The sequence below is a fragment of the Saimiri boliviensis genome, chromosome X (assembly GCF_048565385.1).
Source record: "Saimiri boliviensis isolate mSaiBol1 chromosome X, mSaiBol1.pri, whole genome shotgun sequence".
Classification (NCBI taxonomy): Eukaryota; Metazoa; Chordata; class Mammalia; order Primates; family Cebidae; genus Saimiri; species Saimiri boliviensis.
Genome location: NC_133470.1, coordinates 72098263 through 72125570, shown reverse-complemented (window position 1 = coordinate 72125570; position 27308 = coordinate 72098263). Strand labels below are relative to the sequence as shown.

The 27308-nt window shown below is 35.0% G+C and overlaps 1 protein-coding gene across 3 annotated transcripts in view; it reads left to right on the top strand.

Moving 5' to 3' along the window:
• POF1B (POF1B actin binding protein) overlaps positions 1 to 27308 on the top strand; it is a 94582-nt gene that overhangs the window by 27145 nt on the left and 40129 nt on the right. For all 3 annotated transcript variants that reach the window (XM_003938705.3, XM_010349360.2, XM_074392214.1), the window contains 3 exons: positions 3599 to 3700; positions 8242 to 8424; positions 20429 to 20559. In XM_003938705.3, the coding sequence (XP_003938754.1) occupies positions 3599 to 3700; positions 8242 to 8424; positions 20429 to 20559 (416 nt within the window). The remainder of the gene's footprint in view (positions 1 to 3598; positions 3701 to 8241; positions 8425 to 20428; positions 20560 to 27308) is intronic.

Genomic DNA, 27308 nt, shown 5'->3' with positions numbered 1-27308 from the left:
AAATTGTAATGAGCCAAATCAGCAAGTCTTCTTTTCAAACAAAAATTTCTCCACCAAGATTTTGGGGCCTGGGAACAGTAAAGTAGATGTTGGGGATTATATACTTTGTTAGATGTGAGAATTACTGCCAGATGTTCTAACTGGTACAATTAAAATTATAAGATCTACCACTTTGGAAACACCTATTAATTTTTAGGGTGGATCTGGCACCGATTCAAATGAACAGGTTGAGATAAAGAAAGTGCCAAAATAGGAGAACTGTCTAGCAGCTCATTTGTTGAGAAATCTAAAATTTCCTATTAATTTTGTTGACTTATTTTCATAGAATTATTTATATTCATTTTTTATTCACTCTCTTACAGACATGGGGAAAATACTAGTCCCCTAAATTTGGAGGGTTTTTTTCTTTTTTCAGTAAGTCATTTCACATAATGTAACCAAAATACATTCAAGAGGGAATCAGCAGTGTTAGTGCCTAGACCATTTTATTTTTAAAAAATAACTATTCATCATTTATAGTGAGCTTTATTCCACAGAAAAAAAATTCATGCTTTTGCTAAATTTGTTTTCCCTCTCTTAGAGGATGGTTACATTCCTAAGATAAAGATTTTCATCATTCCTTCTCTCTCAATCTTCTGTTCATTCACTATGTGGTACTCAAGATAGTCGAAGTCCCTGCCCTCAGTAAGCCTACTTGTGTATATTTTTATACTTGATATTCTAGAAAAGTTATAAGGAAATTATCAAAATTATTTAAAATACAGTATGGATTTAAAATATTATATTACTATATTATTAAAAGTGAATATCATTTGTGCATTAAAATTATAGATTAAGGGTACTTTAAAACACATGATTTTACTTAATATTCTCCATTACTCTCCCTATGCTAAGAAAACTGAGCCTGCAATAAGGTTAATGGCCTACATAATTTTCCACAGCACATAGGTGAAGGAAGAAGAACTGAAATACAGGTTTTATGATTCTGTAATTTTTTCCCAGTATACTTTCTTTCACTGATTTTAGTAGTCAAGCCCAATGGATTTGTAGTAATCCAAATTCAATCCACTTTATAATTCTCATCTGTTTACCACTCTGAAACATTTATACCTTTGACTTCCTACTGCTTCTTAAAAATTCCTCTTTTCTTAATTTACAGTACTTTCCTTCTAAGACCTCTTGAGTCATGTCTAGTTCTGTCTTTGATATTCATTTGCTTATTCAGCAATTGCCTGGTTTTATCTAGCACTAGTGAGCAACCGATATTGATATATAAATATATATATATGTGTATATATATATATATATATACACATATATATATGTATATATATATAATAGATCCGCAGCTTTGCACTCTCCACTTAGTTCCAGACCTGTGTTTTCACTTGTGTGCTGAACATGTATATCTGAGTGTCTACCAGATTTTTTTTGTAAAAGCATCTTTTTGGGAGTTATTTGCAATCATTTGACACATGTTAAAGGAATTACTATGCACTATGTACTTTGCTAGATGTTCTGGGGAATAAAAACATAATCAGACCTAGATTCTTATTAGGAGCACTTAAAATGTGTCTCAGCATTTTCATTTTTGGTAGCACGTAGTACACTCCTCAGGTTCAAGATCTCAGAGTCAGTATTGAACAGTACTGTCTTGTATTATTGGGATAATCTTACCAGTATCCTTATCTGTACTCTTCCTTTAATTAATCTTCCTGAAGTAAACTTCACCTCATACCCCTGTTTAAAAACACATAAAGACTTCTCATTGCTTGAAGAACCAAGCTCTATCTACTAAGTATGTCCCACACATATAACTTACACTTTTCCAAACTTGGTGACTTTAATGGTTTTGTTTCCTTCTCTTGGAATACCATTTTCCTCCATTTTCTCATATCCAAAGACCACCTTAATCTTCTTTCAAACGCCACCTAATCCAGGTACCTTACCAGAACACTGCCAGATAGAACTCAGTTTTGTTCCTCTGAACTCCATTCCGTATGTTCTTTCTCTGTACATGTAAGGGCACTTGTCACTTTCTACCTTGTATATATGTTTGTGTTCATATATTATCTAGATTAGGGATTGGCATAATTTTTCTGTAAAGAAACAACTAACAAATATTTTTGGCTTTGTGGCCACATAGGGCGTTGGCTTTTGTTGTTCATTTATAGTCCATTAAAATCTAACTAGCATTTTTAGCTTGAGGACACAATAAAAGCAGACTATCTGCCATAGATTAATGAATCTTGATCAGTATTAAATGCTCCTGGTAATAATATAAGTCTGACTCACATTTTTATGCCTCATAGCATGTAGCAAAGTACACTGTGCATAGCAAGTACTTATGCATGTGTTCCATGATTGCACATAACTAACAAAAAGGCTCTTTTACAAAAACAAACAAATACAAAATAGCTTCTGGGGAAATATTTCTAAATATATACAGCTTTAGATTTAATACTTGATCACCTAGTCAGATTTTGTCACTTACATATTTGTTTTACTAAAATACCCAAGGAACAATTGGTTAAAACACTTTTTGCTCAAACTTGAATTCAATATGTATATAACTTTTGATTCAAGAGCATCTTGTCTTTTCAACAGTGTTTTAGTCCAGTTGCTCTATGACTATTTACAATAGCAGACTACAAAAATCCTAGTACATTTTGTTGATTTTGAAATGTTCTTATATACATTAACTACTAACAGTCTTGCCTATATGGTCTTCTATACTATTCCCCTATATCACAAAATAAATTAATGCAAGTTTCATTTTGTAGAAAAACAACAAACAAAACAACCCTAGCACTCCCTACACAAGTAGATTTCAAATGAAAACCAAAGGAATGGAAAAGAACGTGGTGTACATTACATTTATTTTAGACTCCTGGTCTGATTCTTATGAGCTCTTCCCCAGTTTCAGATTTTGGACATGTCACCAGCCTATATTTCGTTGGCTGACATCTTCTAGGCACTCAGCTAATCTTACAGCAATTTAGTTGAATATATGGAGATAAAGTGGCTCTTAAAGCCTCTACTCTCCTCTTAATATTCAAAACATATGTTGTTCTGAGAGTCTTAGCCTTGATTATAATCACAATTAAGAATTATACATTTCAAGGGCACCCAAATTGAGTTGCAGGAAAAAACTCTTTAATATAGTTCTACCTACTTTATGGGTTAGTCGTGCTGAAATATGTTTATTTTGCATTTCTCCAACAATAGTTTTGCATAAAAAGAAATTTTTCAGTGAACCCAATTTAAATGAGATTGACCTCATGCTTGCTTACCTCAGAGGCGACTCATCAGGAACAGAAAGAAAATTATCTTTCCCACTCCCCACCAATCTCCACAAAAGACTTTATTAGGCTTAGTAAAATGTAATAGGAGAAATCCAGATTGTTCCTTTTGATAGAGGAAACTACCTTTATCATTATTGCTGTGCATCTATCAATATTATTGCGATGTCATTCCACTCTCTTATTAAGGTTGGCTACTACCTCGGAGCCTATTAGACACTGGATATTTGCCTAATTTAAGGTTACTCTGAAAAGACACCTTTCAAAACGAAACATATAATTTACTATCATTTTAGGAACCACTGTCTCAATTCTTAAGAGGAGGCCATTTTTTCCCAGGAAACAATGTTATTTATGAAAAAACAATAAGAAAAGTGGAGAAGCTGAATACTGATCAGGTAAGTAATATTTGTTTTAAAACTGTATTATGGTGTACAATTTTGAATTGTGAATATTTTAATAGAGATCAAGGGACATTCAACTCTGAAGTGCCAGGCAAGACCACCATGACTTATAATATGCTATGATATCTACAGCCCTTTATACTATCCTTAATAGTTTCATATTCATTTTTCATGTGAAGTATTATTGTCCCCATTTTACTGAAAGAATTGAAGTCAGGAAGATATGTGATATGTGAAGTCACATAGAAAATTAATGACACATATGTGAAGTCACATAGAAAATTAATGGCAGAATCTGAACTAAATATAGATATCTCAGTGCCTTGTATGTTTTCTTCTAAACTGGTGCAACAAAAATCATAATTTAAAACCTTAAAAGTTGTCCTAATTATTTTAAATGAACAATATATATAAACAGATATGTGAAATACCACATACTGTAAAATATCTAGAACACTAAAGCTTCAAGTACATTTTAAAAATTTGGTTAAGCTCAAATTGACAGACCAATTGTAAAACTACAGCAAGGTCACAGTAATTCCATGGCATCTATAGCACTAAGTCCTTCATGTGGAGTTGTTACTATGATCAACAGAGGGTTCATATTGCTCTTCTCAGTGTGTACAAGCATGTGTAGCCCAATGTCCAGGACGTGTCTGTTGGACGTTCTTGAACTAGAGCAGTATATTAGTTAGGGCTGCTGCAACAAAGTACCACAAACTGTATGGTTTCAAACAACAGAAATTTATTGTCTCAGAGTTCTGGAGGCTAGAAGTCTGAAATCACTGTGTTGGCAGGGCCATCTTCTCTCTGAAGCTGCTAGAGAAGGAACTCTTCCATTCCTTTTGCCTTGCTTTTGGTAGCCTCAGACATTCCTTGGCCTGTAGATGCATCACTCCAATGCTTCGACTTCATATGGAAGCTTTCCTGTGTGTCTTCACATTATCTTTCCTCTTTGGATGTTTGTTTCTGTGTCCAAATTTGCATTTTTATGAAGACACCAGTCACATAGTATTAGGGCCATCCTAATGACTTGATTATCTCTATAAAGACTCTGTCTCTAAATAAGATCACATTTTGAGTTACTGGGCTAGGACTTCACCATTATCTTGGGTGTGGGAGAATAAAATTCAACCCATCATAGGCAGCTAAACCCTAGCAAATCAGCTGCAATAATAAAATCATTTTTCTCATATGCAAATCAAACTGACTAAAAATTCTAGCTTTTCTTTTTTGAACTTTTTGACATGATAATGCATTTTATTTTTATGAGCACCTGGAGTTGTTTGTTACCACATTCATAGGAACTAACACATTATTACTTATTTGTGTCCAGTTAAAATAAAACAAACTTTCAAAGTCATAAACATGTAAACCTTTAATATTTTGATTTGCTTGGAAAGCTGGATATAGTCTGAAGGGTTTGCTATGGTATGTATTGAGCACATATCTTACAAAGGAGCAGCATAATATTTCTGGACATTATGATACCAAGTAGAAAAAATTCATGAAATGTGCCTGTTTTTCAAGGGGCATTTTCCTTTATAACAAATCAAATTATAATATCTGTCTTTTATCCAACTGGGCTACAAAAAATAAGTTTGACACATTTTAAATAGTAAGGAATTTTAGAGGCAAATCATTTCATGCTGCTTTTAGCTTCCTGTTTTAAGGAGAACAGTGTTTCTAATTCGTGGATTGTAGAGTAAAATATTGAATATCTTGTACATTGTTGCCATGCAGCTGGAACAACTAAAGAATAGCTCCTTTAAGAGAATACTGCTGCTATTTACTGTTAATTTGAATATTTACTTGTTTATGCCCATTTTTCTTCTTAATTACTTAAACAGTTTGGGAGTTTACGAACCTCCATGAAATCTGCTCAATGTAAAAGGAACCATGCAGGTAGAGCAAACTACAGTTGCTTTGTTTTAATAATTTCATCAGTGATGGAGATAAACTAGGACAATTTGGGTAAAGCCACAGTCTGGATAAACCTATTTACTGTCACATGTGACCAAATCAAATAGGATGAGCTCTTAGGAGTTGAAAACTGTTCAAGAAAAGAGATCTTTGTAGTGGAAGGGTGGTAAAATGGGGCCAGGTGCAAGATAACTATAAAATTCATATGATTTGTACTCATCATAATTCTTTTTACTCTATTGAAAAGGAAAAAAAATCTATGACAAATCAGAAATGTTTGATCTTTTGTATTTTAAAATTCAGCTTATATTTTTAAAAAATATGATGAATATATATGAATATTTTGCTTTAGAAAAAGAACTTTAGTAGTCAGGTGTAAGAATTGAAAACTGAAAACCTGCTAAGACCTTAGTGGTATCAATAAATGGTCCATAGGCCAAATGGGCTCAGGTAGACTGCAAGATACCCCAGATGATGGGAATGTGAGTGTTCTATTCAAGAGACAAGTAATATATCAACAAAGGAAGATTATTGAGAAATAGGTTTTGTTTTCTTTATTGACCGCTAGTGATGTGTGCTTTCCAAGTGTTCCCTAATTTGCTTTTTGAGGAACACTCTGTTTTGTTTTGTTTTATTCCTTCAGGAGAGATTATATTTCAATAGCCTACAAGTTCCCCAATGAGTGGTAGTCAACTCAGACTATTAATGTAATTTTAACTCATTCCAGTATATGAAGGCATTTTGTAACATAAAAGACAATAATAATGTAACATAAATTCACCCCCCAAAATTCCTAAACCGTAGAGATTTTAGTGCTAGTATATGTACAAAGTGTGTCATTTTGATAAGAGTCTAGAGAAAATGATACCCTGAACTAATTTTGCAACCTTTATTATGCCTATATCTACCAAGGCATCTTCTATTTGTAAAATGTGCTTGTTTACATATATTTCATTCTTTCAAAATATTTTTGTATACATGAAATGGTAATTTTTATATATGAAAAATATTAAGTATAAAAAAACATTGAAAGGCATAAAAAGAGTATTAAAAGGTATACAGTGACAAATAAACCTCCTTATCCAGACACTTTTGTCCCCAGGTTCTCTTCCCAGAAACAGCTACTCTTAAAACTTTTTTGGTCTATGCATATCAAAGCAGTTATATGTGTTTGTAAATGTATATGTCACTTTAAAAAAATGTTACAGCAGAAAGACTATACCATTTCATTCTTTTGCACTTCGTTTTTTTATATTTAATACAGCCTGAAAATTGTTTCATATAAAAAATTTAAAACCTTAAGTGTTTTACTGTATTGATTAATATAGGTCAAGTTTCCATAGTCAATAGGATATTGAAAGTATAATGCATTGCATTTATACTTTCAAAATTAATGGTATGTGCATACATGTAGCATTATGATTCAAAATAGAGTATGTTTCTTTTGAAAACAGGCTTCCAGATGTCTCTTATCAAAGTAGAATAATCACAAGATAATAAAGCAAATTCAAGTATGCCTGAAATCCCCCAAAATAAAATAACCAAGTAACTTTTCCTAGTCTGTGCTCTATACTTACCAGGAAAAAAAAAGCCATGACAAATAAGCAGATAACAAAGATTTAGTTTAAAAACAACAAAGTCTAGACTATCTCGACGTCAGTGCAAATTCAGCCTAATATCCTAAAAGAAGTTTAAGGTGGAAATCATGAGTTCCAGTCCCAATTTTGTCATTAATTAGCTGTGTCATTATAAGCAAATTATCTTACTTTTCTAGACCTCAGAGTTTTTTTTTTTTTTCCGTCTGCAAAATTAGTAGGGTAGATGATGATAAAGTTGGTGATTACTATGATAATGCTTATGATGCAATCATAATAATGTTTGCTACTCACCTACTTTGTAGTAAGCTGCTTATAGACATTAGTTGATTTACTCCTCATAGCACCCCAAAGAAATATGCACCACATTCATTTTTACAAATGGGGAAATAGAGGCTCATAGTGGTTGCATATTCAGTTTCTCAAGATCAGAATTAGTGATAAAATCAGACTTAGCATTCATATTTTCTTGATCTGAAGTTTCAGTCACTGCTTTTATTTAACATTTTAAGAAATTTATACTTAAGTTTCATAAGGATAAGAACTTTGCTCCCCAACCACTGTGACTCTAATATGCTTCCTGACATTGAAAATCACTATACTATATTATTTTTTAATTTTAAATTTATCTATATCTTCAGTATTATAGTGTTTTATGTAATTAGGTTCTGAAGCACCTACTGAATCATCAAAGTAATATCAATTAATATTAATATTCATTATGGTTTTAGTGTTAGGTATAGCTGGAATATTAATTTAATCAGAACATGCAATGCCTTGGCCAATCTATAAGTATTTGAATGGTCGCAGCAACCTAATCAAATACAAATACAATTTAATACAAAATTTCCCCAACGAAAAAAATGGAAAAAAAATATCACTAGTTAAAACTATAAATCCTAGGGTTTGAATTAGAGTGAAAGAAAAAACTAAATTTAACCAAATGGTTTCAGTTGTTTTTCTTAATCAGTAATGTTTATCCTCAGTGGCTGTTTTTGGCATGTTTTTGTGTCTTAGGAATGCCATCCTCAGGTTCAATGCCATCATCACATTGTCCAACAGCCCCAAGTCATCCACTCTTCATACTGGCAACAACCTGATTCTAGCCAGCAAATTCAAACCATCACAGGAAATGATTCAATTTCTACACATGTTGGAAATAAACTGTGCCATAGTGGATCAAGCCAGATTCATGAGCAGGTAAGATCAATCAGCTAATTCCTTAACAAACTGAAATAACATGCTCTAACTCTTCTCATACTACTGTGCAGGTTCTCCCATTAAATTTTCATCAAAATACTGAGAAGTTATACTATTGGTATTTGTGCTTTGTCAGAGCATTTTTAGAATAAATCTTTCCATCTTATCTCAGAAGATAAAACAATTTAGGTCCATTAAGACATTAAATCTATAAGGTTAGTGATGAACTGGTTAATGAATACCTAATTTTTAGTTGATCTTCAGTTCTAAAATGGACCCAACAATTGTGCAATGTTACATATTTTCATGAGATGTGGTATTTAAATGAATAATAAATTTGAAGTGATATTGTCTAAGATGATTGTAATGGTCACATTTCACCAGTTAGTATTTACTTCCTGTGTGTCTTCTTTGAGAATATATTATTTGACTTGAGAATCAAGTCAAAACGTGTAAATTTTATTATGTATGGCATTGACAAAATAGAACTAGAACTTAGTTGCTAAGGGGAAATCTCTTGTAATATGATCCTTGGTAATTAATTTATGTTATGAAGACTTTGGAATCTTGTAAACATCTACTATACAAGTGTTAAAGGAAAAAAGATTTTCTTTTTTATAATAACTGGAACAATGGAGAATCAACTATCATTTGTATTTTTATAGATCTCCAATTGACTGCTTTCATAGGCAACTCTTACTAAATGACAAGAGAAAATAAGAAAACATAAAGAAGGAGCCAGCCCAAATAAGAATTTGATTATTTTATATTAAATATACATGAGATTGTTTCTATTAACGGAAATGTTTAAATATACATTTTGGCCACATTAGTCAAAAAGAACTATTTCAAATCCATGTCTCTTCAATCTAAGAAAAGCCTATAGCCAGGTTTGGTGGTTCACATCTGTATTTCCAGAGCTTTGGTAGGCCAAGGCTGGAGGATCACTTGAAACCAGTAGTTCAAGACCAGCCTGGGCAACATAGTGAGATCTTCATCTCTACAATTTTTTTTAATTTGCTAATTTTCTAAAAAAGCCTAAAATTGCCTTTCTTCTATATATCTGCATAGAAAAACTGGGCTCTAGAATAACTCATAGAATACAATCCAGAAGGTGTTGAGTATTTACCTTAAGTGAATTAGTAATAACCATAAAAGAGACATTTTATTAGATTATATCACTTGAAATTGTCATTTTTGTAGGTTGAAACTGGTATAATATCAACAATTTTATACAGTTCAACCTAACTCTTAACTTTGTTTTGCCTTAGTTTCCTCTAATAGGGGAAAGTGGCAAGCACATATAAAAGCATAATACAGAGCAAAGTGCTTTCTGTCATAAAAGAGTAAAATACAACATGCTTTGGGTACAGAAGAGAGAATAAATTAATTTCAGCTGAGAGATCTAGGAAGGCTGTATTTAGCAGGAAGTAATTAACCTGAGCTTTGAAAAATGGGCAGAATTTCCATATATGGTATTGTGATATTGCATGGAAATAATATCCTAGGAAGAAGGAATCACATAAACAAAGTTATATAAAGTTTATTTGGGAAAGTACATTTTGGGTTTCAGGAAAAGTTAGGGGTATGATTTGAATGGCATGAAAGACATGTGATAAGAAGTATTAGAGTGTAGTGTTAATATGATACATTAAGGCCAGGTCATGAGATTCTTAAGTGTTAAGTTAAAAACTCTGGGCTTTCTTTAGCAGGCAACGGAGGATGAGTGAAGTTTACTGAGTAGAAAAAGACTAACAGGTATGGCTAGCATATTGATTTTCTTCTTACAACAATCAGATTAGGAAGGTGGTATTGTTGTCCTTACTGCTCAGATAAGGAAATCAAGTTTCAAAGAGTTTAAATTATCTGCAAAGGCTTGCACAGCTAGCATGTGGTAGAGCCAGGATTGACACATATGTAGGCTGACTCCAGAGCCCATTGATAATTCCTCCTTGAATTCAGGTCACTTATGTGGAGAGTCCTTGAGCAATAGCATAAACATAAACAAAGCACTTGGTTAAGAAGAGTCTGCCACAGGGAAGGTGTTGGTGATAGGAAGTAGACTAGTTTCAGGATATGGAGACCTTAGATCTTGTCCTAACTCTGTTCCCCTCGAGCTATGTGTTTTCAGTAAAACAAAATCTCTCAGCAACATTCTCATCCATAAAATACTAAATAAAAATATGTGCTCGAAATTTTTTAATAAACTACAAAGTCTACAACTTGAAATAATCCACGGAGAAAAATTTGAAAGGGAAGATTATAACGCCGGGTGCGGTGGTTCAAGCCTGTAATCCCAGCACTTTGGGAGGCCGAGGTGGGTGGATCACAAGGTCAAGAGATCGAGACCATCCTGGTCAACATGGTGAAACCCCGTCTCTACTAAAAATACAAAAAAAAAAAATTAGCTGGGCATGGTGGTGCGTGCCTGTAATCCCAGCTACTCAGGAGGCTGAGGCAGGAGAATTGCCTGAACCCAGGAGGCGGAGGTTGCGGTGAGCCAAGATCGCGCCATTGCACTCCAGCCTGGGTAACGAGCGAGACTCCATCTCAAAAAAAAAAAAAAAAAAAGAAAGAAAAGAAAGGGAATATTATTAGAGTCTATTTCAATAGTCTAGGTGTAAAACAAAGTAGAATAATTACAATGTAAATCATAGGAGGAATAATTATTAGAGATGGGAACTGTATCATAGGATTAAGAGTTTTGTCTAGTGGCAACAGTAATGTTATAATATTCTTTTCCCAGCTTAGTACATCTAATAATACATTTGATTAGACTATATATTGTCTACTCAGTAAAGGGGCAGAGTTAGGTAACTGATGTATCACTTTATTTTTTATTATTCATACTGTAGTTTGAAATTTCTATGTAGTTTTTTTAAAGTCTAGAGAATGCTTTTTTCTTTAATTTTATTAAATTCTGCTTTTTTCCATTTTAGATAATCTCTTTTCTATTATTATACTTTAAGCTCTGGGGTACATGTGCAGAACGTGCAAGTTTGTTACATAGGTATACATGTACCATGGTGGTTTGCTGAAACTATCAACCCGTTATCTACATAGGTATTTCTCTTAATGCTATCCCTCCTTTAGCTCCCCACCCCCCTGCTTTTTCAATATTTTATAAGGATAATGTTGAAGTGCTGCTGAAAATAGAATAGTGCCCTTGGAAGCACTAGTCTATTGGAAGCTTAGAGTTTGTAATTTCACTTGTATAGATTATATTGGATTGGGTCCATTCCTACTCAGAGTGATGACAGGGTAACCTAGTTGTGGAGATCCAATGCACAAAGGAGGGCAGAGAGCGAGTTCTCCCACCTAGACTCCTTGGTGTTTACATGTCCCCTGCAGTGATATGTGGGTAGAAGAGTATCTTTAAAGAGTGATAAGCAGACATAGGTTGGGCTCTTTTAAAACTACAGTATGACCCATTTTCACAGTTTGTGTTTAGAGTTAAATTGTAATTTGGAAGGAACATGGTAAAGAAGAAAGAACACAGGCATTCAATTTAAGTATCTGAATTTATAAAACCTGATTCTGCTGAGCTGTATGACCTTCAGCAATAGACTTAGCTGGACTGAGCCTCAGTTTCTATATCTCTAAAAGGGGAAGAATCATACTTCAATGTACAGTATATCCTACAAGAGGACTAAATGAGATACAATATGTAAAGCACCTAGCTTAGTGCCAAGTACATAGCAGATGCTGAAATAAATGTTTGATGATTGATCTTCTTCCCCCAACTCTGGTTCGCAAATGTTTCAAATCACCAACATAAGAAATTAGCTTCATTGTAAGACTATTTTTAGATGAAACTAGATCGCCTTTAACATACTTTCCCCAAAGTGGAAGGCATTAGAAACATTTTTCTAAATCAGATATTTAAAAACCTTGCTTTACAATATTTTTATAAAATAATTTGTGTAAATTTTCCATGGTCCTCCTAAGTAATATCACACTTTTGATTTCAAATTCAAAATATTACCAGTCACATATCCTTCTCTGAAGAAATTAAGGATAACATGCTGTGAACATTTTCCTGTCATTAGCAAGGAACAGATAATTTTACTCCTGTTAGTGACAGGGAAAAGCTCAGCTAAACTCATTTTACAAATCCTCATATTGGTGGCGTTTATAAGAAATATTCAAATAAACGTATACAGTGTGTATGCAACTCTCTTCCACTTGGCTTTAGAATTCAGGGAAGTCTTTGGATGTCATGGAAAGGTGTAAAGGAAACAGTCCTGATTACCTGGATAGTGCTATTGCCCATGAAAAATACTCCAATTTGTGACACGATGCCTTTAATGAATTGACTAAAAAAACTCAGATCTTAGTGTCAGGTGGTTTTTCTGGCAGGTCTCTGGGAAGCTCGCTATAATGTTTATTTAACATGTCATTCACCAATGGTAGAATTTCAGGACTGGTTAGTTCAATAAACTCAGAAGTTCTGTCCATCCCCTCACTCATTAACAGGTGGCTCAAGTTTCTCTCCCTGTTTATTGCCTTCTTCAACCCCATTATTGAAAATGAGTGCCTTTTATGTAAACTTCTATCCCCTGCTGTTGCTTCCACAAAGCTAATTAGTGTCCAATTGGGGCTTATCTTTTCCCAACAATACCTTATCTGTCTTCTGCAACCTCTGCAAATTCTTGCTATGGAAGCTTTCTGAGCTACTGTTTCATGGCAAACTCAACTTTATTTTCAACAAACTGTTACTTATTTGCTGTTTTAAATTAGATTTTTTTTTAATTAAAGTAATACATGTACATACTTTAAAAGGCCAAATAGTACTAAAAAATTCCCTGTCCCAATTCCCTTCACTGCCCAGAGCTGATCCCCAGAGGCCACCATTTTCCATTGTTAGCTTTGTCTTTTGATATTTACTTCCATTTAGCAAAATAGTGATACATAAACCTAAATGTTATGCATATATTTTTGGTATGTGTAAACTCATATTGTGCATATACTTATGCTGATATGTCTTGATTTATCAGTGTTATCTATTTTCTGTTGATAATTCTGACACACAAAGGTTTAATTCTATTAATCTCTCATCCAACTGTTTCCATCCTTTCCATCATCCCAATATAGTTAAATCTACATTTATTTTTGCTAAATCAGTATTCAGTGTTTATATTATTATTGCTATAAAATATCATTTACTGCTGAACCAACTTTTATTAGCACAACTTTTTACTGGTGTTAATAATTCTCTAATTTTTTTCATTTGTTTGGTTTTTGTGAATCTATTATTAATTCTTTTCTCAATACACAGTCAAATGATCTGGTTCCTATTGATAAATTATCCCTTATCAACCTTCTACTCTCCTTAAAACTCTGTAATCCATATATACTATGCCCCTTGGTTTGAATTATTACTCTCTACTGACATTTTGGTCACTCTCTCTATCCTTCAACAGTTTCATCAGCCAACTTACAATCTTCTCTTCACTTCTTACTGACTCCTGCTCTAGAATCATCTATAAGAACTTCACCACCCACATCAGTACCCTTTCCCACACTGTCTTCATGGTTCTTCCTCACTCTCAATTTCTTCATTTCTACATCTTCAGTTCACATAGCCTTTGGCCAGTCCTTGAATTTATATCTTCACTTGAAACTGTTTAACCTGGAATTATGAATGTCTGTTTCTCTTGTCATCACATTCTTATTTTATCTCTTACGCTCTCATTTCTGTTTAATGTTACCTTCACCAAACTCTCCAGTCCTTGGTTCTAAGCCACACTGGTTCCACTGTTGGTCAATTCAATAATGCTCTTGCTAGAAACCCTCCTCCTACCATCATCACTTTGCTGATCATTTGTTTTATGTAGAATGCCATCCACCTTCTTTGCCCCTGGAATGACTTCTTTGCATACTGGAGAAAGTCCTCAAACTAAACCAATTTAGTCTAGTACAGATTGTCTCTGTCTTGCTGGACTCACACCATTGTTAAATAGCCTTTTAAATTGATTCTAATTGACTCATTACCACAGTCTTCAATTTCTAATTCTTATCTTTCCCACCCTGCTCATACTCAAAGTCCCACTGCTGCTGTCTCCCTCTCTGCAGGTAGCCTTGCCTTCTACTAACAATGGGTAGTGGAACTCAATCCTTAGTGTGCACCAGAATCAATTGGAGGACTTTGGAGTGGGCAAAGATTTCTTGAGTAATAACCCAAAACACAACAACCAAAGCAAGAATGAACAAATGGGATTACATCAAGTTAAAATCATCTATACAACTTAAAACTTGTGAAGAGACAACCCACAGAGTGAAAGAAAATATTTGCATACTACCCATCTGAAAAGGGGATAATAACCAGGATAAGGAGCTCACACAACAGGAAAAAAATCTAATAATTTAATTTTTATAAATAGGCCAAATATCTGAGTAGACATTTCTCAATAGGAGGCATACAAATGGCAAACAGGATGTGTAAAAATGTGCTCAACATCACTGATCATCAGAGAAATGCAAATCAAAACTACAGTGAGAGATTATCTCACTCCAATTAAAATGGACTTTATCCAAAAGATAGACAATAACACATGCTGGTGAGAATGTGGAGAAAAGGGAACCATAGTACACTATTGGTGGGAATGTAAATTAGTACAACCACTATGGAGAAAAGTTTGGAGATTCCTCAGAAAACTAAAAATAGATCTAGCAATTCCACTGATAGGTATATACACAAAAGAAAGGAAATAACTAACATTTGGAAGGAATATAAAAAATTTTCTTTATCCAAAAAATTTTCTTTATCCAACTGTCTAATGGATAAAGAAAATGTAGTATATATACACAATGAAGTACTATTCAACCATAAAAAGAATGATATCCTGTCAGTTACAAAAACATGAATGAAAAAGGACATCATGTTAAGTGAAATACATCAGACACAGAAACACAAATATCACATGTTCTCATTTATTTGTGGAAACTAAAATACAAAACATTTGAACTCATGGAGATAGAGAGTCGAATGATGGCTACCAGTGGCTGAGAAGGGTAGTGGGGCGGAGGTACGAGAGTATTAGGGATTGTTAATGGACACAAAAAATAGTTAGAAAAAATAAGATCTAGTATTTTATAGCAAAACAGTCAACAATAATTTAATTGTACATGTAAAAATAACTAAAAGAGAATTATTGAATTGTTTGTAACAGGGAAAGGATAAATATTTGAGGTGATGAATACCCCATTTATCCTGATGTGATTATTACATATTGTATGCCTGTATCTCATACATACCATAAATATATACATGTACTATATACCCACAAAAATTAAAAATTAGAGAAAAAGAAAAAACATAAAAGAAAATCTAATATGAACTAGGTAGCATCATGCCTTTATTAAAAATTTACATATATTAAAATAATAGAGAGGATTTTCAGAACCTAAAATTCTCTTTTTTTCTCTTGTTAGAATTGCCACGTCTGGTGTAAAATAGGGAGAGATCAATTATTTATTTTTACCTCATTAGTCAAGTGACATTGTATCTGAAATACATTTAATTTTGTCAGGGATTAATGTCCACTGGATTAACTATGTTTGAATCAGTCTAACAGATGTTAAATGTTCCACACTTAAGCAGAATCAAGTAGTAATATTATATATACAAAACTGTCACCACATCCTTAGAATTTTGCTGGACATATATGTATAATCTGTACATTATAATCTTTTACAAATAGTGATGTTTTCCGTTGCCATGTAACAGTTCAAAACTTACTACCCTGTTGGATCTTAATACAGCAGACCTTTTTACTTAATATTTTCTTGACTTTTTAGGAGGTTAGTTACTTGGATATAATTGGTTTTTTATGACATGGCATTTTAAGCTCTTTATAATCTGCTAAACGACCCTTCTAAATAGGTGAAACATGCATTTAAGTCAGTTACCTAGTGGGAATTAATTTAATTAAGCCAAGACTGTTCTACTGTATTGTCCTTTGTTTCTTGACTACAAACTATCTCTACCCCTGAGAAGCATTCTCTCAAATGTTTGCTCTTAAGCTGAAAGGAAACCAGGCAAGAGAATACAGATAGCTCAGCCGAAACCAGCAACTATTGATTGTGCTTTATAATCACTAACACTGAACTATGTAAATATGGTTGGTCAAGTGGGTCTCCTTTGAATATGAAAGTTTATAAAATATGGAGGCTAGCAAGAAAAGTCCACCTACTACTCCTAGAGTTTCATAGAACACAAATATGAAACAACACCCAAAATTTGAACCAGGTCAAGAACTTCCAAGGCAGTAGTGAGGTGAGGACCATAATTTCTCTTTAGAAATTACTTCTTTTTGAAATTATTTCCTTTCTTTAGATTTTCTGAAAAATGGCCATTCGTTTATTTGCCTTGGGTGCACACTTAAGCATTGTTGCTTTGCCTTGAGTTTGCTGGAGCAATTATCATCATGGACTTCTCGTCTATAATTAGAGACAAGGAGTTTGACTGGTTAGCAATTATTATAGTTAAATAGTGATCTGATTAAATGTACTTCATTGATGCATGTTCAATAATCTAATAATTTTGTAATAAAAAATTTCATGTTTTGTATAGCCATATATGTTTACATTCTTTAGCACAGCCTATATTCCTTCCTTGATTATAGGTGAACAACTAAAGTAATTATCCAAGATTAACATTTGAGATAGCTCTCATTCAGCAGGCAGATGAGTATATATGGGGTACAGCTATGTTTCACGTAGCTTATCAAGTCAGTATTGTAACAGAGAGAAAACTTCTATTCATTACTGCTACCATTATTCTGGCCCAAGGTACTCATGTACCCTTGGGAGGGCTTCTAATTTGCTATTCTCAAGGCAACAGAAAGGTGGCTTTGAGCCAACTCTAAAAGTTATGTCAAAAGACACCAACAAATAGTTACATTAAAATTAAGAAGCTCCAAACAGCTGTGATTTAGTAATGGAAAATATTGCTAACTGGTACAACCCAGTTTATGGTTAGGAAATTTCAGCTTGGTCTTGAGTAATACTCCTGTCAAAGACTTAAAAATATATGAGAATTTTACTCCCCTCAGTCCTCATCCCTCCAAAATTTGAACTCAACTGTGTTACTGATTCTAAAAGGGCAGGTTTTGTCCATATCTTATGATTTTCCTAAACATATTGACCCTTTAAATGAGAAATAATTCTGAATAATGACTTGCTTGCTTTTAACCTTCATTTCCTGGGAAGAGTCAATCACAGAGAATCTGATGGACATGATCCAGCAGTCTATGTAGAACTCAAATACCAGCCTCCAACTCTACAAGGAGTTCAGTTTAGTTGCTCCATTTAGACTGTGTGATGATACTGACTCTTCCTAGTGAGGAAGAAAGTACAAAGGTTCACCATGATATTCCTAAGGAAGGGCTGCCTATACTCTTGCTAACATTCTTAACCATTTTTGTTGGCTTTGTTGTCATTGTTGTTGTTGCTGGCAGCTTTACGATAGAAACCTGCAAAAAAAATTCTTTCCAGAATCATGAGCACTTGGGGGCAGGTCTAATCAGGTAGATGACTTCTTTGAATTCAACAAGTATTTAGTGAGCAGCTGTAGAGTATTTAACCAATATTGTATTAGATACTATCAGATATCCCAAAAAGTATGACTCATTCTTTACTCTTAAATGTATTTATCTCTTCTGTGGTAGGAAAAGGGTGCTGAGAGAACAAGACTTATATCTGTGTAATAAAATAAAAACAATTCAAGATAATTGAGCACAAATTGCTGAATTGAATTAGCTTGTTGGCTGGCATAGTTTTAGTTTTCATGGATATGGTAGATCTTGAGATGAGTTTCAAAGGATGGGTAAGATTTGGATATACAACAAGAAAGATAGAGGGTATTTAAGCAGAAAACAATGTGAGTAAAATCATAGAGGCAGGAATAACATGGTGTGCCTCTCAAAGAGTGAAATCTACTGTGGCTGAAGGAGAGAACATACTGGGAAACAGAAAATATTTTTATGTTTATGTAAGCATTTAAAGGTTTTATATAGAACATGTAGATGTAGATACCTGAATCTATATCTATTTTCAAATATTATCTACATCTGTATATATGCACTATTTTTAATTCTATTTTAAAAGGTACGATATTTAAATGTACTATGTGGTAATATTGACTTTACAGATTTACCCATCTACTCATGCCTTCATATCTGAGACTCTATTTTGTTTAGGAGATAATCATTATTTACTCAGGAAAGCAACTCCAAAGCGTACATGGACAAGACAACTAACATTGTGATTATATATTTATCTAGACTTAACAAAAATGTGATGATACTACACTGTATTTTGTATTTCACTTTTTTTCACTGGCCAATATTTTATAAACTGTTTTTTGTCACAGATGTAGTTATGATAATTTATCTTTGCTTACTTTGCAATTCTTCCATTCGCCTTAGAATGTATAGTTTTTTTAGGGTCTGAAACCAGGGGACAGGTTGAAAAGGAAGTATCAGTAGTCAAATTCAAAGTCAATTTACCATCTATATGCTTAATAATAAATGCGTTTTTAAGGTACTTGGTTTCACATGCAATATCAATAGTAGTGTGGAGTATAACCTAAGTTATTATCCTCCAGGCAGTGTGTTGGGAGCCGTGGTGCCCAATATATTGAAAGGACCGATACCCAAGAATAGGAAGCCAAAAGAATGTGTCTTATTTAGGACACTGTTCATAGTAATTTGAGTCTAGGATTTCAAATGTCTCTGAAGTCTATGTGTTCTCTACAGTTGGCTCTAAGCTACTCTTTCCCATGTGAGACTGATTAAATATTCACTTTAAATAATAAATGGGGGAAGTCAAACAAGAAATACATCAAAACACATTGAATCGAGTAGGTTTATTTAATCTACCTTTAAGATATACTAACAAATCAGGCTGACTTTCACTGAGAATGTGCAAGTCCAATTGGAAGTAATTCTTCTGTCGTCAGTATAATTAAAAAATCAGTATGATTTTGATATATGCAGATATAGCTGCACTCCCATGTTGATTGCAGCACTATTCACAGTAACCAAGATACGGAATCAACCTAAGTGTCCATCAATGGATAAGTGGATAAAGAAAATATGGTATGTATATATACAATATACATAATGGAGTATATTCAGCCATAAAAAAAGAATAAAATCCTGTCAATTGAGGCAACACGGATAAGCCTGGAGGACATTATGTAAAGTGAAATAAGCACAGCACAGAAAGGTAAATATCACATGTTCTCACTTTATGGGGGAGCTAAATATATTAATGTCATATAATGTCATGAAAGTGGAAAATAGAATAGTGATAACAAGAGGCTGAGAAAGGAGGGGGAAGAAGATACAGGGAGAGATTGGTTAACAATTCAAAACTACCACTATATAGGAGAAATAAGTTCCAGTGTTCCATAACATTGTAGGTAGACTATAGCTCATAGATATTTACTCTATATTTTCAAATATCTAGAAGAGAGGATTTGAAATATTCCCGCCATGAAGAAATGATTATTGTTTGAGGTGATAAATATGCTAATTTCCTGATTTGATTATTACAGATTGTATGTAGGTAGTGAAACACCACACTAAAACCCATAAATACGTACTTTTATTATGTGTAAATTAATTTTTAATTTTAAAAATTTAAAAATATAATTCACATTTTCTTTTTTTCTCACAAGATATATTTGAATAAGCCATGTGGTTTAATTTACTTATTTGGCTGTTTTATTTAAGTGACTATATTTAAGAATATTTATGTTATTCAAGTTTTGCATTCATTCGAACACTTAGACTTGAGTTAAATGAAGTTGAAAATGCCATTGCAATGTTGATTTTTCTTTAAATTTTTCCTATATTAAAAAATGTATCCCTGTAAAGAATTGGCTTGATTTATATGATGACTTTAATAGGTTATCTTACTTTGTTTTGCTGCACATAAAAATATCTGTGAATTTAGAAAAAATATTGCTTACAACTGTGATTGATGTTTGCTTCAGGTGATAATTCAGGATGATGTCCCTGAAAAATTGGACCCCAAATATTTTGGAGAGTTGCTGGCTGATCTGAGCCGAAAGAATACGGATCTATATCACTGCTTATTAGAACATTTGCAGAGAATTGGAGGAAGGTACTGTAAACATATTATTTCCCTTGATGTTGTAGCTATCAAACATTTTACAACATTCTAGTATTTTAAAAATAGACTTTATTTTTACCAGCAGTTTTAGGTTCACAGCAAAACTCTAATGCTTTCAATAGGTAGAAGGGCAGATATGAGAAAATCTCTCATTTTAAAAGTTAATGTAGATTATGAAAATAATCAGACAAAAAACTAAAAACACAAACCCTTTTAGGATTAGTAAAGAATTCCATGTACCTTCTTTTGTAGTGTACTTTCACGGCAAAAGCAAACTCTTGGGCAAGGAGCTCAAAAATGCATGGCATGCTATAACTTGTTTTAAGATATTACACTGATGATATTAGGTACGGTCCTACTGCCAGCACACTACTGTTTGTCTTCCACTTATGTGTGTTCAACATATGGAGGCCGAGATTTAACATATATTTGATATGTCATATATTATATATAAACTATATATATTATGTTATTATTATCTATTACATTATATTAAATATATATCAATAGATATAAATATAAACATAATTTTATATAACACAATATACAATTATATAGATTTAAATAGATATGCATTAAAAATTTGTCAACTGTTCATGTGTAGATGAGACCATATTTTGTCATGAAATGAATTCTATATGCTGCATCCCAAAAGGTGCCTTCTGCTATAGGGTTACAGCATATATGTGGTTATCTGTCAGGGAAAATCTAGAAAAGCTCCACAAATTCAAAATAATCTGGAAGATAAAGGAAAGTTAATAGATTTTTTTCTAATTCAAAGTTTTCACTAACTAGATTCTTTTACTTCTTAGATTTTAAATAATATATAATTTTATATAATATATAGGTTAATATAAATGGAATGACACCATATATACTATTTTGTATGTTTTTTTCACTCCAATATATATAGTATATATTTTCCCATGTCAGTATTTTGATGTCTGTAATGTATTCTGTCTTAATCTCTTGTACATCTTGTATTTTATCTACGTATTAGCTACCTCCCACCTGACTTTTATTGCTTTCAAATTAATGACTATAACCATTGTCTTACTATCACTTTCAACTGCTTTGCCTCATTATCAAACTGCTCTTCCCACTTAGCAAAACTCCAATTCTGGATTACTCTAGCTCTCTGCCTTATCCTCTCTCTCTCTCTCTCTCTCTCTCTCTCTCTCTTTTAACCACCACCACCCCCTCTTTCATCCAACATTCACTACCTTTAGAATGCAGAGAGCTCCATGAGGGCTGTTTTATTTACCCTGGTGTCCTTGGTGCATAGTGTGGTGGCTGGTTTACTGTGGTGCTCAATGGATATGTATTGAATGAACAAATGCCTTCTTTACTGCTATGCATATGCAGCTTGTCACTGCTAGAGAAAAGCAGAGCCATCTATTTGAACTGGTGCCATTATAAATGCATTTCTATCTTCAACTTGGTCTTCATCATAGTTTTATCCTAATCAACACCAGTTCCTATTACCCATTACACAAACAAGTCTCCCTCTTTCACATTACCCAAACAACTATTTCATCTCTTTGCACATGTTCATTACTTTAAAATATTTCCCTTAATGTAATAGCCAGTTATATGTTGAGCCTCCACCATGTGCCAGGCATTATCTATATTATCTAATTTGCATGGTAACCTTACAGAGTTACAGATCAGATAAAGACCCAAAAAGAATAAGTTATTAAGATCACACAGCTACTAGGTGCCTGAGATGGATTCAAACATTTTTGAGTACTCCGTTACCTATAATCTATGAAAGTTTCTGCAAAGCCTTCCCTAAATCTTCAGTTTAGTCTAGATGCTCTACTTCTTTGCATTAACCATGCCCTGTGAATATTTCTATCAAAGTGTCACATTGTAAAATTCAGAGGTGTATAGGACATAATCTTAAGATCTGGAGTTCATATCCTGGTTTCATGTCCCAGTTTTATTTTTTTCACATACTAAATGTACAGTATCAGGCGAGTAAAAATACTTCATTCATTTTTTTTAAAGCAAGAAATGAGTTAAGACATGTAGTTACAAGTGGCATCCACATCATGTGAACATTTAAAAATAGACCTAAAGAATCAGAAACTCTTTGGGGAGGGCTCAGCAACAAGCCCTTCAGAGGATTCTGATGCATGGTCAAATTTGAGAACCACTAAACTAAGGTTCCAAAAGTGGCAAAATCTGGGACTAGAACTCACACTGTGAGAACCAATTTTCCTTAAGCAAATCACTTAACCTTGCAACACTAGATGTGTAATGAACAGGCAAATTGTTTAAAATTTTGCATACGGAGAGTGTCACTCGGTTCCTCTTTCTGCCCAATGTAATTCTAGCCACTATCTTCCAGTGTCAGATGGAGATTTGCTCCACACTGACCTTTCCACCTCCCTGATCTACTCTATTTGCTTCCATGTTCTCCATCTCTCCCTCCCTTTCTGTATCCACTTTTCACATTTTTCCAAAATGCAGTTCAGCAATTAGTGGGCTGTAGGATAAAAATTAAGGATACACATGAAAACATTCTGGTTACTTTTTAAAATTCCAATATGCAGTGCTATTGATTGTTTCTTGTTTTGTTACTTTGTTTTGTTTTCTTATTTATAGAAAGAACAGTGACTAGGGACATGTGTTGGCATTTGAATTGGGAGAAATAATGATTAATATCTTGTAAATGCAACAGGTCTATTAATACTATCATAATTCCAGTTAAAAGTAATGGAAAACTACTAAAACTGCATTGTGATTCACATTTTTAACTTGCTTTAGCTTTGCATGTATACATGTAGTCACTTCAGTAAAGCATTAAAAAAAAAAACAAGATATTTCTACTTTTACTAGGGAGTTCCCATAAATTCTATTTTGGGCAACACAGGAAATACCACCTAGGTACATGCAGACAATTGCACATATGTAGTCATGCCTGAGGAAAGGGACCCTTCAGTTCTCTTTCTATGCACTAGTTCATATAGTTTTTTAAGTGTGTGTAAAAGGTTTTTCACAGTAAGTGACCCACTTATCTCTGTAGGCAATATATTACTCATAAGAAATTACAAAGAAGGTAATGGTAGGAGTTAACACCCTGAAACTATTTTACTTTAAAATAAATATTCTGGGGGCTGAAGAGGGAAAAATCTGGGAACCTGAACGGGGCTATCACACACTGGAGGTCCTTTCTAGGCCCCAACAACTCTTAGGGGAGGAGTGAGTTGAGCAGGCAAGCAACAACCTGCACTTGCCATGGGTCTCTGGAAACCTGCCAGCAGGAGACTTCACAACTCCCATGAACACGTGAGTTGGCAGGGAGAGATGCTTAAAGAAGTGGTAGGGGCAGAACTTCAGTAAGTTCAGAGACCAGAGGGTTGATGTGGGAGCCTCTGTAGTAGAGCACGGCCAGGGATGCCCACGTTTCAAGGCTCGTCTTGCTCCCATAGGACACTTTAGCTCTAACGAAATTGTTGGACCTAAACATCGCAGGGCAGTCTTGCCCACCAGAAGAGGCCAGAACACTCCTCAGTCTACTGCCCTCTCCGGCGGCCCCAGACGTGCTGTGCATGCTTGCAGTGCAGTCTCAGATGCCCAGGTGGGGTGCCTCCTGGGGACCTCATCATACCTTCTGCACTGGCTGACAGTACTTCAGCTGTGAAGAGCTCTCTGGGCAAAGGAGCAGCCTCTGTGGGCATGTACTAGCCTGCCCATGTCCTCCCCCAACACAGCCTCCCTCGTGCCACTTTGCTAGCACCCACTCACCTATGGCTATCCCCCATCCTCCAAATCATTTGACATTGCATAGGTGAAGATGGGTCTTGCCTCCCCTTTACCCAGTAGCATGAATGTGTGCATGCATCTTGCTGTGGCACAGCCGCCAGCGTGGGTGCATCCGGCTCCCCAACCCTGCTGTGCCAACACTGTCATCAGAGCATTCGTGGGCTCAGCAACGCTGGCCCAGCATCCACCAGCACCCCGTACCTGCACTGAAACTGCTGCCTGTGTGAAAATATTCGAGGAGACCAGTGGACCCGTCCCCACCCCCAACAGTAGCTGCCGCCTGTGTCAGTGTGTACACAAAGGGCATGCACAGTCCAGTGCTACCAGTGCCCCACCCCTGTGCTAACCCCACTGCTGGGCAAATGCACACAAGAACACTGGCGGAACCTGATGCCTCCCCTACCACCACCATACTGTCACCGCTGACACTGTGAACACCAGCACAGAGGCCAGCACACCTGTACCTGCAAGCTCCATGTTGCAGCCAATGCATGTATACCCCATCATACTGCCACTGCTGCTGGCGTGTGCAAACGAGGATGGATCACACTGCCACCACTCTCCTGGATATGGTGGCTGCCACCACCCATAGGAGATTCGTGACCAGTTGTCTGGGAAGTACCCAGCCTCTCCAATGTGGCAGGTTCCTAACGTTCAGGGGCCACATATCAAAGCCTGGCCCAATATCACCACCCAGAATTAGAGCATGCAGTTCAGGAGCCCTTAGCTGAACCTAAGACTCCTAAAATCCTCTAGAAACAAAGCCAGTCGACTGTACTCACCTTATACAACAACGAAACCTCCAAGGACACCAAATAGGATAAAAGAAAAAAAATAACCAACCAAAGGTCAGCAACTTCAAAGATTGAAGGAACATCAGCCTACAAAAATGAGAAAGAATCAGTGCAAGAACTCTGGCAACTCAAAAAGCCAGAGTGTCTTCCTACCTCAATAGGATTGTTTTACTTCCCCAGCAATGATTCCTAACCAGACTGAGATGGCTGAAATTACAGAAATAGAATTCAGAATATGGATAGGAACAAAGACCATCAAACTGCGGGAGAAAGTTGAAACCCAATCCAAGGAATTTAAGGATTACAATAAAGCAGTACAGGAGCTGATAGACAAAATGGCTATTATAAGAAAGAACCAAAGTGATCTGATAAAGCTGAAAAACACTCTATAAGAATTTCATAATGTAATTGCAAATATGAACAGCAGAATTGACAAAAGTGGGGAAAGAATCTCAGAACTTGAAGACGGGCTCACCAAAATAACTCAGAGAAAAATAATAAAGAAGAATAAACAAAACATCTGAAAAATACGGGATTATGTAGAGACCCAATCTATGACTCCCTGGTATGCCTGAGAGACAGAAAAATGAAGCAACCTGGAAAACATATTTCAGGATATCCTCCATGAAAATTGTTCCAACCTCGCTAGAGAGGTCAATATTCAAATTCAGAAAATGCAGAGAATCCTGCAAAATACTACACAAGAAGATCACCCCAAGACACATAGTTATCTGATTCTCAAAATGAAAGAAAAAATGTAAAAGGCACCTAGAAAGAAAGGGCAGGTCACCTACAAAGGGAACTACATTGGGCCAGCAGCAAACCTGTCAGTAGAAACCTTACAAGCCAAAAGAGATTGGGAGCCTATATTCAGCATTTTATTTTTTTTCTTTTTTTTAAATTTTTTTTTATTGCATTTTAGGTTTTGGGGTACATGTGATGAACATGCAAGATTGTTGGATAGGTACACACATGGCAGTGTGGTTTGCTGCCTTCCGTCCCGTCACCTGTATCTGTCATTTCTCCCCATGCTATCTCTTCCCACCTCCCCACCCCCCACCCCTCCCCCATTTCCCCCCGACGGACCCCAGTGTGTAGGGCTCCCCTCCCTGTGTCCATGTGTTCTCATTGTTCAACACCCGCCTATGAGTGAGAATATACGGTGTTTGATTTTCTGCTCTTGTGTCAGTTTGCTGAGAATGATGGTTTCCAGGTTCATCCATGTCCCTACAAAGGACGTGAACTCATCGTTTTTGATGGCTGCATAATATTCCATGGTGTATATGTACCACATTTTCCCTATCCAGTCTATCATCGTTGGGCATTTGGGTTGGTTCCAGGTCTTTGCTATTGTAAACAGTGCTGCAATGAACATTCGTGTGCACGTGTCCTTGTAGTAGAATGATTTATAATCCTTTGGATATATACCCAGTAATGGGATTGCTGGGTCAAATGGGATTTCTATTTTTAGGTCCTTGAGGAATCGTCACACTGTCTTCCACAATGGTTGAATTAATTTACATTCCCACCAACAGTGTAAAAGTGTTCCTATTTCTCCACATCCTCTCCAGCATCTGTTGTTTCCCGATTTTTTAATGATCGCCATTCTAACTGGTGTGAGATGGTATCTCAATGTGGTTTTGATTTGCATTTCTCTGATGACCAGTGATGATGAGCATTTTTTCATATGTTTGTTGGCCTCCTGTATGTCTTCTTTTGTAAAGTATCTGTTCATATCCTTCACCCATTTTTGAATGGGCTTGTTTGTTTTTTTCTTGTAGATCTGCTTTAGTTCTTTGTAAATTCTCGATATCAGCCCCTTGTCAGATGGGTAGGCTGCAAAAATTTTTTCCCATTCTGTTGGTTGCCGATTCACTCTACTGACTGTTTCTTTTGCCGTGCAGAAGCTGTGGAGTTTGATTAGGTCCCATTTGTCTATTTTGGCTTTTGTTGCCATTGCTTTTGGCGTTTTGGTCATGAAGTCCTTGCCTATACCTATGTCCTGAATGGTTTTGCCTAGATTTTCTTCTAAGGTTTTTATGGTATTAGGTCTGATGTTTAAGTCTTTAATCCATCTGGAGTTAATTTTGGTGTAGGGTGTCAGGAAGGGGTCCTGTTTCTGCTTTCTGCACATGGCTAGCCAGTTTTCCCAACACCATTTATTAAACAGGGAGT